Source organism: Schistocerca piceifrons, chromosome 3, assembly GCF_021461385.2.
Source record: "Schistocerca piceifrons isolate TAMUIC-IGC-003096 chromosome 3, iqSchPice1.1, whole genome shotgun sequence".
Classification (NCBI taxonomy): domain Eukaryota; kingdom Metazoa; phylum Arthropoda; class Insecta; order Orthoptera; family Acrididae; genus Schistocerca; species Schistocerca piceifrons.
This window is the reverse complement of record NC_060140.1, coordinates 62,404,162-62,423,521: the sequence shown is the minus strand read 5'-3', so window position 1 is coordinate 62,423,521 and position 19,360 is coordinate 62,404,162. Positions and strand designations below refer to the sequence as shown.

Sequence of the window (19,360 nt, the reverse complement as noted above, 5' to 3'; positions counted from 1 at the left end):
TTTCTGCTTGTTTTAGCTGTCCACTGTACTTTGGTAATCATTGTTGCCACAACCATATCATGACCACTGACACCAGTTTCAATGGTACATCCTCAAAGACGTCAGGTCTATTTGTTGCCATTAGATGCAATATATTTCCATAATGAGTGGGATTCCTAAGTATCTGTTCTTGATAGTTTCCAGAGAAGGCATTTAGTGAAGTTTCACAGAATATATCACAATATCCTTTTAAGTAAATTATAATATTACGGTGTAACAGGAAATGCTGCAACTGTTTTAAATCCTACCATGTATCTCAGACTGGAAATAAAGGATGTAATTAGAAAGGAAACATATAATAAGCCATCAGGCATCATCCTATTGGCAACTAATTACATGTGGTATGCTACAAGTTTCAATCTTAGGGCGCTTACTTTTTTGTGTGTATATCAATGACCTTTCATCTGCAACATTACCAGATGCTAAGTTTGTTTTGTTTGCAGATGATACAAACATTGCAACAAATAGCAAATCAAGTATAGTCTACATTTACACCTATATCCATACTCCACAACCCACTGTATGGAGTGTGGCACAGGGTACCCTGTACCACTACTAGTCATTTCCTTCCTAGTTCCAGTTGCAAATTTCTTTGTTACTAAACTAAAAAAAAAAACACTACACACAGTTTACAATTTGTAAGAGGTTTCACACTAGTACATGTCTAAACTATGATGACAAACAGATATTCTAAGATGACGATGTCAAATTCTTAGGATTGTGTGTTTAAATTCTTTGGATTACAGCTTGTTAATAAATTCAGCTGGGAGGAGCCTACCACACAACTGCTGAAGCACCTTAGTAAATCTCTGTTGTTTGCGATGTGAATGTTGTCAGACGTAGGTGATGTAAAAATGTGGCGTTCTATGCTTATCTTCATTACATAATGTCACACGGTATTACTTTTTGGGAAGCCAAGCTAAGGTTTTCCGGGTCCAAAACGTATAATAAGAATAAAGGTGAGATGTGAATCCGTGTAAGAATTAGTTGGTGTGAACCCGAGAACATACTGCAGAAACCAGTTACGGAAGAAGGGATTCTGGCTACTGTTTCCAATATATTGATTCCTTAACGAAATCTGCCATTAAAATATATCCTTTTTCACACCAACAGATCAGTTCATAGAACCAATTATGGAAATAAGAATAATATCCACAAAGATTTAATGTTACTTACTCTGGTCTAGCAACGTAAGGCTTATCTGCATCTCAGGGTACTGAACATTTATATGTTTTGTGACACGTTATTTACCTTCTTCTATAAGATTTTTTTTACTTATTTCATATCCATGGGCACCTTTTCGCTTGGGATTTGAAGATTCTGACCCCTTTTACATCTCGGAGGATCTTCTCACTATATGGATCCATTGGAATGGAAAATACATCTAATCTCTGAACTCCTCCTCCTCCTCATCATCATCTCTGCTCTTCTGAATTGTGCAATTCAAGTAAATAAGAATGACAACATACAAAAATAATGAGGAAAACCAAGAAGTACACTAAAACATAAAAGTAGTCTGAATAAAGGCGGTGATAACAGATCAGCAGTCTACCAGTATTGAGGTTATAAGAAATGAAATTTTAACATACTATTAGACATGAAATTTTAACATACTTGGGCAAGTATGATGAGAGACTGCAAGAGGTTTTGTTGGAGAAACTGTCCTACATCTGCATGAAAGATGTTGGTGTAGCACTGCAAAAAAAATTACTGAGCACAGCTAAGTAAAACTGACACATCTGTAACAACCGATCCACTGGTGCGACACCTGGAAGCCTACTTCAGCTGCTGCTCGCATCCCACCCTGGAGGTCTACAGGTTGAGTCCAGAGCAGTGCACAGCCATTCCGCCACCACTGCCCATAAAAGCAAACTCCTTACTCCTTGCTGCTTGCCTCTGTCTGTGCAAGCAGCTATCAGTACTGTTTGAGCCATCTCACTCATCCTGTGTCCATGACATGATTCTGCACACTATGTTCTGGACTGCTGGGCAGTCTCTAGCCTGCAATCAGCACCCTCGCAGAATCACTGCCGTCATTACCAGCAGTCAACTGACACTTTAAGTTATTAGGCCACCAGCAGACAGCCACCTCTCCTTGCATCCCTTACACGAGCTTGTGTCCTGCATTCACCGACTTCTTCGAGTATCATCACGATTGTTGTAGTTTATGAACAATAAATATCAGTTTCAATAGTGATGTTTTTATGACAAAACAGACGACACCCTGACACCAGCTCACTTATTAAAATTTTTGGTATTATAATTAATACAAAGCACAGCAGTTATTTCACAGTACATTATTTTATTCTTTTTTCATTTCTTCTTTCAAAATGTATACGTTGTTGGATGGTTAAATTTTTATAACTGTCACATTTATATAAATATTGTACAATTCAGGAGGTAATTAACACAATACATGGGTGCCACAGCAACAATGATGAAAGAAAACTGTTTGTAACACCCCCCTCCCCTTGCAATTTGTTATTACTGAATTAAATTTTAATACCAATAATTAATATAAAAAGCTGCTACACGACAGTGTTTTGTTTATGAATTGTCTTACTATCATAGCAAGTTCACCTCAATTGCACAACTACACTGCCGGAAAAAAATTAGTACCAGTCTTTTAGAGGTTTCCAATTCACTCAAGATTTATTGTTGCAATAGTGGATATGGAGTACAAAAAATGATTACATTTACAGACATGTAGCACAAGCGTTTCTTAGGTATGAGACATTGACCAATGCTGAAACAACCAACCATATTAGTACATGGCGTATGTAGCCTCCACGGGCAGCACTGACTGGCATCCAGTAGATGGTGCAGATGGCAAATACTGTCCTGGGTTACATTGCGCCATGCGTGCTTGTTCACATAGTCAAGTGCTTAATAAGAGACAAGCCTGGAGATCATGCTAGCCAGGGAAATTGCTGAATTTCTTCTGAATTTCTTGCGCAGCATGTCGAGTTTCACGAGCAGTGTGAGGACAAGCATTTCCTGTTGGAGCCTTCCTGTTGCAAGGAAGGCAAAAGAATGGATCTAACAACATTCTGCACATACCGCGTGCTGGTTAGCGGCCCCTTCAAGAAACATCAAAGGTGAACGAGAGTCATAGCTTATCACACCCCAGAGCATTAAGGCCTGGGATGGGGCCTGTGTGTCTTGGACAAATGCAGTCTATGAGACAGTGCTCACCAGACCAACGTCTTATATACAAATGACCATCAATTGCACACGGGCAGAATCTGCTTTCATCACTGAAGACCATGGCATACCATTCCATCTTCCAAGTGATCCTCTGACGGCACCAGTCAAGCCATCCACATCAATGCTGTGATGTGAGTGGAAGATAGGATAGAGGTGTGCATGTGCATAGTTTCACTGCTAAAAACCAGTTTGCAACAGTTTGTGTTGACACGTAGGCTCACAAGCCCTCTTATCTGTGCTATGGCATCTGTAATCCACCACTGCTGCTGTTGTGTACATAGTTCCGCGTAGTCAGCGCGTACACAACTTTCCCACTAGAGCATGCCCCGCTAAGCACAACAGCATAGGCGCAGCACTCGTCCGTCTCCGCACTACGAGATGGCGCTGCCATAGAGACGGACCAAATTCTACTTCCGCCGATCCGCGTATTAATATGTAACGCAGCCAATGAGATTGCTGCTAACGTAGAACCTTTTCCCCTCGCGGATCACACTCGCGCAGTGATACATGAACGCGCGAGGTATTATAACGAGTGTACAGACCTCCGATTAGGCAGTCTGCATTTGTCTGCACCAGTCTATAGTCAAGTTTCAGTCTGCGCCTAATAAGATTACCATATTCCTGTACATAGCCATGAAGATAAATGTATAGACACTTTTGTCAAGTATCAGAGATATGTGTGAGAATAAGATTAATGTACCAATACCAAAGGAACTTCAGACTGTCAACTGTAAATAGCATCCAGAACCAAGTTAAGTAATTTTTATGCTTCTTATTATTTTAATAAATGTTCGCGAAAATTAATCAAGTTCTGTTTAAAGTTGGTCACTGTCAATCTGCTACTCTAAACGTGCAGTGGCATTCCTATCATCTGACCTAACGGCAGAAGATAAACACACCACGATAAGACCACAAGACATATTGCTGACACTCGCCTACTTCATTAGAGCGACAAGTCAAATAATCTGATGGTGTGTGTACTGAAGTTCTTACAGTACGCACACCACAGCTGCCTTTAAAATACAATGATCCTGGCGGGCGTCCGTCCTGTGCGGATGTCCAGAGCCTCATCTATGGGTGTGAGAATGTTCAAGTGAACACTGATGTCAGCATTGTTGCACAACTGACGCACCATGTACATTTTGGGGGGCAATTCTCCGAAAAGACCATCCTGCCACTAGGAAGGTCACAATTTGACCCCTTTCAAACTCGCCCATTTGGCTGTAAGAAGCACGAGTGCATCTCTATGGCATGGTTGCCTGCTTGCTTCACATGTTCACACCACACTGAGTCTTCTAGCTGTAAGCATTCCCTGGCAGAATATGTTGAAACCATTATCAGTACATCTATTATCTCACAGTGGCATATGCCATCATCGGATCAAAGTTAACACTGTCTTTTCAAATGTGCTATTTTTTTCCCAGCAGTGTCTGAAAGATGCAGTTCTGGTAATTACGGAGCACAGAAGGCTTTGTTGTTACTGCCTTCTGATAAATGTGGGGCCATACACAGCTTGCCAAACTACACACGTGCAGCATGTGCAGGCCGAGGCCCAGCCTCTCACTCAAATTTGCTAGGTCGTCCTCCGAAGAGCTCAGTTTGCGCATGAGTGACAGGTACTGCATAATCGCTATGAAATGACATTACAATACCACACACATATAAAGATTTAGTTGACAATGAAAAAGCAAATTATTACAATGATTGACACATGGGATTCATTGTTATGTACATTAAAAAGCACTTCCTGCTAAATTTGCAGGCCTAGAGCACACGAAGAAATTAATTTCACAAATAGTAATATTTCTGAAGTTGCACCCATTATTCCATAATCAGTTGCAACAGTTATCAATGCAAATGAACGAAGAGTATGGAAACCTCATATATTACTGCAAAGTATGTCCGTTAGGTCAAGAGTCCTACCTGGAATGATTTTTCGATTTAAAACTTGCTACCATTGAATTTATGACGAAAAAATGTGCACAGGAACAAAAATTAGAAACAACCAAAGTAGACTGCAGACTTCGCATTTTATGGGGACCCGACTGTTTTTGTCCACAGTAAGACATTGCAAGCTAACTTCTTTTTGATTTTATGGGGATGCATTTAAAAAGAAAATCACACGGTAGAAGTGACACATATCGACAGGGATAGTCCAGTTCCCTAAGCTCACCAGTGTTATAGAGAAAACAAGGTTTGAAGAATTTATCATGACCTTTAAAGAACTACAATGAGAGATTTGTAAAGATTTTGAGGACACTGTCAATCTTTCATCCGTTTCTGAGCTGTTTTTGAGACTGGTTGCCATTTCAGTTGAAGGTGCCCCTGTGCATGTGCAGATGTGACCGACCTGCATGGAGGTAATTCCAGTTTTAATTGCAAATTTTTTATGTTAAAACCATCCAGGATGTCTACATTTCTTTCCTCAGGTAGAGTTTCCAAGCTTCTGGAGTGAGGCTGCAAAAATCTTACAAATATTTCGACTGACCTGTTTGTGTGAAAGACCTTTTTCGATTATGAAATTAAATTACTCACAATTACATGGCAACTTGAGTGCTCTGAAATTGTCTGCATCTGTCTGTATGCCTACAGTTTGTACCACATAAAATTTTAATATATCTTCAGAATGGCAAAAATAATTAAATAATATCGAAAATTTGTTTTGTTTGCGACCCATGTTGCTGGGAAATGTAAAAATATAAAATGAAGTAGTATGCAGTGCAACTAAACTACTATTTAAATGCGTCACATTTGCAGTTTTCCCCTCTTCCCCCTCCTTGCAATCAGACAGCGTGGCATTGCAGTGGTGGAAAGGTGAAGCGAGGCTGAGGGCTTTGCCACCTGGGCCCGGGTACGGCCTGTGAGCCATCTTGAACACTCCTGCGATAAGCAGGTCAAAAAGAAAGACGGATGCTTCATTGTCTTGTAGTTGTCTCTAGTCTAAATATTAGTTTCATGCGGCTGTCCACGTTAATCAGCCCTGTGCCAGTCTCTTCATCTCTGCGCAATTATTGCAACATACATTAATTTGAACCTGTTTTCTGTATTCATGTCTATGTTAACAAGTTCCAAGGAGCGTAACTGAACACACTACAAGACGACATCCATTCCATATGAACAATAGGGTGTGCTTGTTTTTATATGAACAGCAGACCAACACACAAAGTACTTATTGCTTCTTATTACGTTATCCTTCTCTTTCTCCACAGGATGACCACAGCACACTTTAAGACTCCACAAATCAACTTTGCTATCTGAGTGCTCTTTTGTTAAATGTTTTTGTATTGCCACTGTAGCCTAAACATGAGGTTTATACCTCTTAAACATGTTGCTTCATTAAATAATTTGAGTGTCAACAAATTTTGTGACTGAAGTGGCTACAGGCCGATACTGGCCAGTAAAAGTCATCTGTACAAATAATTTAACAGGCTGTGGTGGATATTTAAAATAGTTTAGTCATTCAGGAGATAAATAAATGGAAATGTCGTGTGGCTAGGGCCTCCCGTCGGGTAGACCGTTCGCCTGGTGCAGGTCTTTCGATTTGACGCCACTTCGGCGACCTGCGCGTCGATGGGGATGAAATGATGATGATTAGGACAACACAACACCCAGTCCCTGAGCGGAGAAAATTTCCGACCCAGCCGGGAATCGAACCCGGGCCCTTAGGATTGACAGTCTGTCACGCTGACCACTCAGCTACCGGGGCGGACATTCAGGAGATAGAAGAAAGTTACTATAATTCTGTGTCTCGAAACCAATACCTGCCGAGATATGGATCATTTTAATTGTGGCAAGTAATGTGTACTATTCAGTGTTACAAACATTCTTACTGTTGCAGTTCGTTGTGCAATGAATCACCAGTGCTGTTGGAGAACGTTACCCTTGCAGAAAAATAACTGTGGTTTAAGCAGACGGGGCACCACCCCATTTTCTACGGATCGTGCACAGTACCTCACTACAATGTTTCATGGATGATGGACTGGTCAAGGAGATCCGGTGGCATGGCCTCCCTGTTCACTCGATCTGAGTCTGTTGGATTTCTGGCGATGGGGATATTTAAAAGGCGATGGTGTAGTGGCCATCAAACTTATTTGGTCAGAGCCAATACTGACATTATGGCGGCAGTATCTCAGGCCATGTATATACCACTCTTATTATTAATAGGTAACCTACATAAATTAATATGATGTCAGCCCCAATACACGAGATGCAGTTTGCTGTTGACCTCCCCAGTACTGATCATTACAAGTCAGCATCATTCAGAACACTTTGTGTTGACTGTCCTCTGTTTCAGATTGTCCCACTCTCAGTGACCCCAAAGTGATGACACTGCAATTGCCTGACAAAATGTTGTGTTGCCTGTATGAGGGAATGATTAATTTGTTAATAACACTAATTGTACTTATATTCAAATGCATTATGCAGTATCAGACCCAGATCTGCAAATGTTTACTAAATGTTTTTGAATGTCATTTTTCTTCTACTCATTGTGCTTAATTACAACAGCCTTTAATTTCATATTACTTAGTAGAAATATACTGGCTCTGTAATGCGTGTTCACGAATCCATGTTAGTTCTGTTTAAAACTTATACCTCAACAATTGCTCAGTACTAGGCACACAGAACAAAAGAATGGATCTGTTTTTATACTTTCAATCCACCAACCACTGATCAGATATTGAGAGAGATATGAAAATAAAACTTAAGCACCCTTCTTTCAAATGACTGTAACAATAAGGGAACACCACAAAAATCTGGTAACGTTTTCTTGGATATCTTGCTCATCTAACGTAAATTTGTAATAAAATGAAACAATCAAAAGCTTGAAACCAACTAAAACTATTCCAATTTACTTCTGGGTTTGTTCAGCAGAACATACATCCCATCTCCTAACATTATAGAAGGTGCTCCTTCATCGTCATAGCACTGCAACAAACAGCACTCTAATGTCTAGGAGTCTCACGAGTGCAATGGGAACACAATGGACCACCACACCACAGGCCTGTTGCTGGTTTGTGCCCCACTGAACCTCATGACTGCAAGTATGCTACAAAAGGTGGCTACAAGCTTATGAGTGATATTGAAAGGTTGAGATGATTGGGATCTATAGTTGAAAGTTGGCTGAAGTTATTGTGCATCAAGTTCCAACAAAAGAATACAATATTGCATTGTATCAACACCACCTCTGCAACGCAAATAACTTAGCTTTTGTTTATAAATTCATAAAACTTTTCCTACTTGTAGTGCGGTACTTCCACATTGATTTAGCTGTAGTTGCTAATGCATATAAATTGAATGATGACCTCAGCTCACAAATGCACATTTCACTATATGAATGGATGGAGTTCAATTTCTCGCAAACAGATGGCTTTTAAATGTAATCTAAAACAAAGTAAGGCAATGTGTATCACATGGTTGCTGATCTTAGTAAACAACCACGGATGACTTGACCAAACACATACAAACGGGAAACACTTTGAGAATACCACAACAAAAATATCAACTTGCAATAACGTAATTCAGAAACTACATGAACAACTGCTGATACTCTCCGCATCTCATACTTGCTCTGTGGCCAAATGTTGTGCCCCACTATGTATCAGAAGTTGTCAATCCAAGCATGCTGATGTAAAAACTATTACCACCACGAACCTCATCTCTTGGACCATCAAATCACTCCAACATTTTAAAAAAAAGTGTTGAAATCCTGCCTTACCAATCCATGGAGATCTCCCACTACTAAACTGCACGGATGACTAAAGTCCTCATAACTGTCGCCACGTCTGGCTGAACGACTTCATAACAACAGTCAAAAATCAAAAGATAAATGGACACATACAAAGTTTGCCAATGTAATCCCATTCCTGATGTCCAGGCAGAGCTTCAAGGAATCCTCAGAACCTTAGGCCCCTACAAAACCTTTCACCCGACTCCATCAACCTCTTGACCCCACCGACACCCCGCACTCCTACCATCTACCTTTTTCCTAAAATTCACAAACCCAATCATCCTGGCCGCCTCATTGTAGCTGGTTACCAAGCCCCCACAGAACGTATCTCTGCCTACGTAGATCAACACCTTCAACCCATTACATGCAGTCTCCCATCCTTCATCAAAGACACTAACCACTTTCTTGAACGCCTGGAATCCTTACCCAATCTATTACCCCCGGAAACCATCCTTGTAACCATTGATGCCACTTCCTTATACACAAATATTCCGCACGTCCAGGGCCTCGCTGCGGTGGAGCACATCCTTTCACGCCGATCACCTGCCACCCTACCTAAAACCTCTTTCCTCATTACCTTAGCCAGCTTCATCCTGACCCACAACTTCTTCACTTTTGAAGGCCAGACATACCAACAATTAAAGGGAACAGCCATGGGTACCAGGATGGCCCCCTCATACGCCAACCTATTCATGGGTCGCTTAGAGGAAGCCTTCTTGGTTACCCAGGCCTGCCAACCCAAAGTTTGGTACAGATTTATTGATGACATCTTCATGATCTGGACTCACAGTGAAGAAGAACTCCAGAATTTCCTCTCCAACCTCAACTCCTTTGGGTCCATCAGATTCACCTGGTCCTACTCCAAATCCCATGCCACTTTCCTTGACGTTGACCTCCATCTGTCCAATGGGCAGCTTCACATGTCCGTCCACATCAAACCCACCAACAAGCAACAGTACCTCCATTATGACAGCTGCCACCCATTCCACAACAAACGGTCCCTTCCCTACAGCCTAGGTCTTCGTGGCAAACGAATCTGCTCCAGTCCGGAATCCCTGAACCATTACACGAACAACCTGAAAACAGCTTTCACATCCCGCAACTACCCTCCCGACCTGGTACAGAAGCAAATAACCAGAGCCACTTCCTCATCCCCTCAAACCCAGAACCTCCCACAGAAGAACCACAAAAGTGCCCCACTTGTGACAGGATACTTTCCGGGACTGGATCAGACTCTGAATGTAGCTCTCCAGCAGGGATACGACTTCCTCAAATCCTGCCCTGAAATGAGATCCATCCTTCATGAAATCCTCCCCACTCCACCAGGAGTGACTTTCCGCCGTCCACCTAACCTTCGTAACCTCTTAGTTCATCCCTATGAAATACCCAAACCACCTTCCTTACCCTCTGGCTCCTACCCTTGTAACCACCCCCGGTGTAAAACCTGTCCACTGCACCCTCCCACCACCACCTACTCCAGTCCTGTAACTCGGAAGGTGCACACGATCAAAGGCAGAGCCACGTGTGAAAGCACCCACGTGATTTACCAACTGACCTGCCTACACTGTGACGCATTCTATGTGGGAATGACCAGCAACAAACTGTCCATTCGCATGAATGGACACAGGCAGACAGTTTTTGTTGGTAATGAGGATCACCCTGTGGCTAAACATGCCTTGGTGCACAGCCAGCACATCTTGGCACAGTGTTACACCGTCCGGGTTATCTGGATACTTCCCACTAACACCAACCTGTCAGGTTTCCGGAGGTGGGAACTTGCCCTTCAGTATATCCTCTCTTCTCGTTATCCGCCAGGCCTCAACCTCCGCTAATTTCAAGTTGCCGCCGCTCATACCTCACCTGTCTTTCAACAACATCTTTGCCTCTGTACATCCGCCACGACTGACATCTCTGCCCAACTCTTTGCCTTTCCAAATGTCTGCTTGTGTCTGTGTATGTGCGGATGGATATATGTGCGAGCGCGAGCGAGCGCGAGCGCGCGCGCGCGCGCGCGCGCGGAGTGAATACCTGTCCTTTTTTCCCCCTAAGGTAAGTCTTTCCGCTCCTGGGATTGGAATGACTCCTTACCCTCTCCCTTAAAACCCACATCCTTTCGTCTTTCCCTCTCCTTCCCTCTTTCCTGACGAAGCAGCCGATGGTTGCGAAAGCTAGAATTTTATGTGTATGTTTGTTTGTGTGTCTATCAACCTGCCAGCGCTTTCGTTTGGTAAGTCACATCTTCTTTGTTTTTAGATATATTTTTCCCACGTGGACTGTTTCCCTCTTTTTTATAAAACCAGGAAAAGATTTGACGAAGAAAAAGTTGTGACATTAACCACTGAGAAAAACTGATAGAAAACCAATTTTCTAATATCTGAAAAAAGATACAAATCCTCAAGATATATTCTATTCTCTGCTCCAGATGTGGACTGCATGAGAATATTTTCAAACAGTATTTCAGGCATCAGCATCACACAAGCTGCATATAAAATGTGAATCGTATTGAAAAACAGTTAGTTTTATTTCTAACAGATCCCTGCTATCACATATGAAGCATTATCTCTACATTCTCATAAAAAATTCAACAGTAAATTGCTAATACATACCTCATGACAGAAATTCTGAACTGTTGTCAGATATTCTTGTAAATCATGGTTTAACCTCTCCAACTCAATTATAACACTTGCATATCTACGTTGAAAATCTTCTGGGATGTGCGTACCAAATGACTTCCTTTTTTCAGCTTCTGTGTTCATGTCCCTAAGCTTTTTAATCTTTGTCTTCTTCACATTCAGTATTTTTGAAAGACGTACCTAGTAACATAGAAAAGCACAACAATAAAAAAGGAGAAATCTTCGGATTTTAATAATTACTATTTTATCTCTTAGCAGTGCTATCTTTAATCCAGCCAGTATATTATTAAGATTGCCTATTATTCTTATTATCTCTGGTGTGTAATGGGAGTCTTTGCATTTGTTCTCCTCATTGGTGGAGCTTCAGTGACAAATTTGGACTAATTGGTTAAACAAGTCTTCATTTTTGCAGATTTCTTTTAAGAAAATTATCTGCAATATGAGATTATAATTAAATATTTAAAAGCCTAACAACTGCAGCAGAAACAAATATGCACAAAAAAGTGACAAGTGCTAGCTTTCGGAACCTGCATGTCTTCATCTGGAAACTGGGAAGGTAACTTTGCACATTACCTCTAAGTCATTTCACCCTAATATTTATTAAATAAAGTAATTAATTGTTTACACTAAATACACTACAAAAGTGGGTATTAGCTAAGTGTATAAATAGAAATAACTAACAAGGAAAATGTTAGACCTGTGATGTTGAATCATGTTTTAATTTCTCTACCCACTGTTAATTAAATCTGCATAAGTTTGGCATTTACACGTTTACCCGACAACATAAAATGCAAGTTATGAACTGCCTGTGCAGAGCCCTGAATTTGTGCTCTACAAGGTGCAGCTTCCACAAGTTTGCGGGATGAGCACTAACTCAAATATTGAAATACAACTCAATATTCATAGGGAAATAGCAATTACATTTTATCCATAATATTCTTTCAAAACTGGTACGGACTATATGCTAACAGATATAGGAGTTGGACAAACATATGGAAACATTGTGAGAAATGCATGCTTGAATATAAATGCAGATGTTAGCCAAGCCTCCAGGTTGCACTGTTGTATCTGACCATGAACAGCACCTGTGTAATGTGCTCAATTCGTTGGAAGTGTCAGTCATGGTCGGAACAGTGTTCTGTGTAATCAATATATGATGATGATGATAAGTGAATTCAAATGTGGAAAATCATTAGTACGTGTCTGGTGTGTGCTTCCATAACCAAGGCTGATGAAATGTTTGGTGTTTCAAAATACACTGTTGAAGAGTTATACTGTATACATGGAAAACAGAAAAACATCATCTGGTAAGTTACAATGTGAAAGAAAGTGTGTTGACTGATCGTGATGTGCAGTCACTGAAGAACACTGTGAGAGGATGAAATGCAAAAGTGATTACAAAACTGAATGTTCCCATCATGAATCCGGCAAGCGTTGCAACAACAGAAAGGCAGCTCCTGAAGCAAGGAATTACAGGGCCAGCAGGAACTGCAAAACCATTCAGTGATGTCAATGCCCGTAACAGGAAAATGTGGTACTGAAACTGTAAAAACTTGAACTTCGGAGCAACAGGAGACAGTCATTTGATTGGGTGAGTGTTGTTTCACACTGTTTCCTATTTCTGGCTCAGTTTATGTCCCAAGATCGAAACGTGGCACAGATTCGTTGATGGTTTGGGCTGCAAGGTTGCATTACTGCCAAGGATTAAGTAACAATTTTAGCTGATCAGGTCTATGCCACAATATAATTTGTTCCCACATGATGATACTGCATTCCTAGAAACAGTGCTCACATGGGGTGTCCAGTGATTTTTTTTTCAGTGTCATATTGTTCTTAGTCCATAACCAATTTCAACTGATTTTATATAAAAAAAAATATACAAATTTTGTCAATATATAGGAACATAATGGGAACTATACTCTGAACAAAACCTTGAAATGAACATTATTTATTTTAATCAACAAATAAACATACCAGGATATAATGACAGAATTAAATGTAAAATGTAATTTGAACAAAAAATTGCAGAGAAATTAGAGTGAGATTACGTTGTGCAGGAAAATTACAGAGACTAGGTTGCAAAGGAAGTAAAACAATAAACATTTAGATTAAGAGTAATCATCTGATGGGAGCCACAGACATAAAAACAAAGAACATTATCTATTTCAGGAAAAAGTATACTTTTTACATGAGACCTGAAAATAAAATTAAAATACAATTTGAACAAAATGGTTACAGAAGAAGTAGTAATAGACTAGCCTGATAAGGACACATACTGAACATTAAGTGAAATCACAAGCGGTAGTTTTTAGTGATATAACTACTACTTCAATCTCAGCACTTTCCACGAGTTTTGTCTGCATACTTTGTTGTCCTCTAGCCTATCTCTGCTCAGTTTCTTCTTTCTTTAATTTTCTTTTGAGGACTTTTCAGCTGCCCTTCCCTGTGTTATCCTGCCCTTTCCTCTGTTACCCTTTCACTGTACCACTACGTGCTTTTCAGAAGCTTTGTGACAGTTACAGATAAAACATGTCCGCAACCCTCTGCGTGAACAGCACGAACAGCTATGAGAGAGGCTTCAGTCAATCTTTTGACCAGACTAAAGTTATCAGATAAACTTTTTTCAAGGCTGGCATTGCCATGGAAGACACTGCAAGCAACCTTGACAAATTTCTTCACATTTTCATGCCCACTCTGTGGTTGTTCATTTTCAGATGTTTGTGATTAAATTTTAGTCAGATGCCCCCTTAACTCTATATCTGTATACTTCCCTACAGTCTGTGGTCAGAGAATTAATGAGAAAAATTTTGTCCAACATATATATATATATATATATGACAACATTAATTAGCCACAACCTCAGAAAATGGACACAACTTAGAGAGCTCTGGGTCATTGTGACATAGCAAAGGTAGATATCTTGGAATTCCAGAATGAGTGACTTACATTTATGAAGAGTACGGTATCCAAAATTTTGGATAAATTGCCCCTGGCATATTCCATCACAAAGGGCAGTCCCTGTTTAGGCCCAGAAGTGGCAATTAACACACACCATGAGGAAAGGCAGGTAGGTGTAGCATTGACCCTCACTAGCTTAATCACTTTGGTGGTCACGAGGCTGATGCCATCGCCTATGAGTTCCAAAGTCTAGTAGAGATCATGTCAAAACAAGAAATATTCAAAGAATTTGATGGGGATTGTGTTTGCATCAATCAATTCTGGATGACAGTCATTGAGTTCCGAGAATTGGCACATTTTAGCATGTAGTGGTGCAAGGAGGCTGGCAGTGTGTCATTCAGTTGTGGTGTGCCCCAGCAATCAAGTTTGCTATGAGGCAGGAATACTACTGTTCTTCATTGCATCTCGTACTTTCCTGCAACCTGCACTTCTTTCTTTCTTTCTTTAGAGCAACTTCCATCTCACCACCTCTCTCCTTGACTGCATCCACAGGAAGGCAATAAAGTCTTCCTTGCTTGCGTATAATTGAAAGTAGTTTATGTTGACTAAGACCTACAGCAGCTTTGGAAATGTCTGCCAGAGAGGATAGAAATGACTAGAAGAATCACCTCGCACCCCATGCCCCAGCCACCTACTCCCACAGTCCCCACTCAGCATCTGGCCACCTGCATTACACTATTTCTGTTGCAGTCTTTAACTCAATGTTAATTAAACCAATAACTGCTTGTTAATGTTCTACTTACACTATTTTGTATCTACCACTAAAGGGCTATCATCACTCTTATTCATACTCAATGTAATCAGATCGATTGCTGCTGGCATATACAACAGTAGAGGGAAACATTCCACGTGGGAAAAATATATCTAAAAACAAAGATGATGTGACTTATCAAAAGAAAGTGCTGGCAGGTCGATAGAAACACAAACAAACACAAACATACACACAAAATTCAAGCTTTCGCAACCAACGGTTGCTTCGTCAGGAAAGAGGGAAGGAGAGGGAAAGACGAAAGGCTGTGGGTTTTAAGGGAGAGGGTAAGGAGTCATTCCAATCCCGGGAGCGGAAAGACTTACCTTAGGGGGAAAAAAGGACGGGTATACACTCGCACACACACACACACACACACACACACACACACACACACACATATCCATCCACACATAGACAGACACAAGCAGACATATTTTGTCTGCTTGTGTCTGTATATGTGTGTGTGCGCGCGCGAGTGTATACCCGTCCTTTTTTCCCCCTAAGATAAAAGTCTTTCCGCTCCCGGGATTGGAATGACTCCTTACCCTCTCCCTTAAAACCCACATCCTTTCGTCTTTCCCTCTCCTTCCCTCTTTCCTGATGAGGCAACAGTTTGTTGCGAAAGCTTGAATTTTGTGTGTATGTTTGTGTGTCTGTCGACCTGCCAGCGCTTTCGTTCGGTAAGCCACATCATCTTTGTTTTTAGATATATTTTTCCCACGTGGAATGTTTCCCTCTATATATATATATTAAAAAAAGCATGTACTGCACACAAACCCATCATATCCTAGTACAGCTTGTCTAGAATCGGCCAGGCTGGGCTGCCTGGCTGCTAGATTGGACTGAAGAAAGGGAGGGGTGGGGAGACTCTGAAACACCAGTAGTGGGCGATTGCACAGTACTGAGCTGAGGGTGAACGCTGAGAACACTGAGTTGAGCCAAGCAGATGGCAGTCAAATGCCTCTGTAAAGGATCAAATCAGGCCTTTTCCAGGGTTTTAAGGCAAACTGCAAAAATTCAAGTTTTCCAGAACACACACACACACACACACACACACACACACACACACACACAAACCACGAGTTTTCCCTATTTTCCAGGACACGTTTTCCCTATTTTCCAGGACACTGGGCACCCTGTCACATCGTTGAAGACTGGTTTTGTGAGCACAAGAATGAATTGTTGAATCTTCCCTGGCCACCACGATCACCAGCTCTCAATATTATCCAGCCTTTGTTGACTACTTTGGAGAGAAGACTGCATGATCACTACCCGCCTCTGTCATTGTTACTGGAACTTGACACTATTTTGCAGGAAGAATGGCACAACATTCCCTTGAAAACCACACAGACCTGTATTCTGAGACAACTAGGAGCAGTTTTTAATGCCAACAGTTTTTGTACACTGTAGCAGGCATGGTAATTTTTTTTGAACCTGTGGTCTAGCAGTAGCATCTCTGTTTAGTAATCAAAACATCACGGGTCCCAGGTTCGAGCAGCAATGGTGACGAATGACTGGTGTAAGAAGTCACCCTCACTTTGCCAAAGGCCTTGTCAAAGAGGGAGGAGGAGTGCACAGATTTTCAGGGCACTCTCATGCCCTTGGAGCGGGAAACTGCCCCAAAAACAGCAGGAGAATCACAAGTGATCAACGGCATGAAGATGCAGAAGGCAATGGTAACCACTGCATTAAAGACACATGGCCTGTAATTGAAAATGTGTCTCTATGTTCTCTCCATTGGCAAAAGATCTATAGGAGGGGACTCAAAAGGTGGAGGTGACAATGAGAAAAATATGGAATAACCAACGAAGGGTTTACATTTTCTGAGTCTGAGCATGGAATCTCTGCAGTTTGAAAATAGTAGGGAAACTACAAAATCTGAAAAGCAAAGTGCAAAGGTTCAATCTGGATACAGTGAGGGTAAGTAAAATGAAATGGAAGAAAGATAGGATTTTCTGGTCATATGACTATAGGTAACATCAACAGCAACAGAAATATGTTTGTAATGGGAGTATTACTCATTATGAGTAGGAAAGTGGGGCAGAGAGATACGGTTGTTCTCATCAGAAAGAGAGATACAGTTGTTCTCATCAGATCTGGCAGCAAACCACCGATGATGATGATGATGATGATAGTTTGGGTTTACATGCTGACGTCACAAGCGGAAGATGAAGAAGCTGGGAAAGTATATGAGGATATTAAACAGTATGTAAAGGGAGATGGAAATTTAATGATTATGTTGGATTGGAATGAACTTGTAGGAGAAGGAAAGAAGGAAGCGATACAGAAGAATACAGACTAGGCAGTTCCGCACTAAATTTCATATGGTAGTAGTGAATCTCTTTTCAAGAATTACAAGAGGAGGAGGTATACTTGGAAAAGATCTGTAGACGTAAGAAGATTCCATCTGGATTACATCATGGTCAGACAGAGGTTCCAGAATCAGAGATATTGGATTCTAAGGTGTATGCAACAGCAGATACAGACTCTGATCATAATTTAGTAATGATGAAGAGTACACAGAAATGTAAGAGAATGGAAGAATCAGTGTGGAAAGAAGTGGGATACTGAAGTAGTGAGGATTGATGAGATGTGTTTGAAATTTGCAAAGAATGTGGATACTCCAGTAAGGAGTACTCCAGTAGGCAGTTCAGCTGAAGAGGTGTGGACAGCTGTAAAAAGGACAATTACAGATGTGGACAGTCAGACGTAGGTATAAGAAAGGTAACTCCAAAGAAACCTTGGGTATCAGACAAAATGAAGTACAAAAATGTTCAGTGAAAGACATAAATACAACAATATAAATCACTTAGGACTGAAATGAAAAGGAAGTGCAGAGCATACAAGGCAAAATGCCTAAAGGAAAAATGTGAAAAATCATAAAAGAAATGATGATCAGAAGGACTGACTCAGCATACAGAAAAGTCAAAACAGCCTTCAGCGAAATTAAAAGCAAGCTAGCAACATGAAGAGTGCAATGGGAATTCCACTGTTATATGCAGAGGAAGGAGTGGATAGGTAGAAGGAGTACATTGAAGACCTCTATGAGAGCGTGGACTTGTCCGATGATTTTATACACAGTGGCAAATCAGAAAGTCTTTGCCCGTTTTTTTTTAGGCAAATTACGGCTCTAAATATGAAGCCCACATATCCAGTCCCATGTTGGACATTTCTTGGTTTATGCCAGCCTTATCTGCCATAGTTCTAATGCTGCTGTCAGTTGTTAAAGATGGCAGTTGTGCTTCACATGTCCACAACATTTGAGAACTGGGAGATAGTGGTGATGAGAGTTGAACAAAGGACACAAAGTCCTGCATGACAGTGAGTGGTCGGGGAGGCTGCATTCATCACTGACTGACATTTCTCAACATCACGGCTATTTCCTGGAGCTTGGCATATCGTACAGGGTGCTTATGACATCATTCACAGGTCCCTAGCGTACTGTAAGATTTCATGTTAGTGGATGCCTAAGAAGTTGGATAACATGATGAGAGGTAAGCAAGTGATGTATTCACTGAATCATCTGGAATGGTACTCCAAGGAGGTTGAAGAGTTCCTGGACCACAGTGTCACTGGCGATGAATAGTGGATACTGCATTTCATGCCAGAATCCAAGCAGCAGAGCATGGTGTTGAAACATCTGGGTTCACCGAAGACAAAAAAATTCTGTTCAGTACCATCTGATGAGAAAGTGATATTAATGACCTTCTGAGATAGCTGTGGACTGCTTCTGCTGGATTTCATGTGGCAAGGTGCAACCATCAATGCTGACAGTCATTGTAATGTAGGAGGGTTGCCATCAGGCAAAGGCACCAAGAGGTTCTTGATGTGGACAGCACGATTCTGCTCCATGACAATGCAATACTACATGTGGCAATCAGAACTGCCAAAAAGCTCGGGCATTTCACAAGGAGATTCTGAAGTACCCACCATACAGTCCAGACTTCAACCCCTACTGATTTCCATGTTTTTGGACTGCTCCAGAAGTTCCTGGCAAGACAGTGATTCACAAAAAATGAAGCAAGGACAGAATTCTGAATGGTG

General features: G+C 41.1%; 1 protein-coding gene across 2 annotated transcripts in view; it reads right to left on the bottom strand.

Annotated features, from left to right (window-relative positions):
• LOC124788205 (protein lin-9 homolog) overlaps nt 1–19,360 on the bottom strand; it is a 104,199-nt gene that overhangs the window by 8,508 nt on the left and 76,331 nt on the right. For both annotated transcript variants that reach the window (XM_047255381.1, XM_047255382.1), the window contains exon 7: nt 11,581–11,787. In XM_047255381.1, coding sequence (XP_047111337.1) covers nt 11,581–11,787 — 207 coding nt within the window. The remainder of the gene's footprint in view (nt 1–11,580; nt 11,788–19,360) is intronic.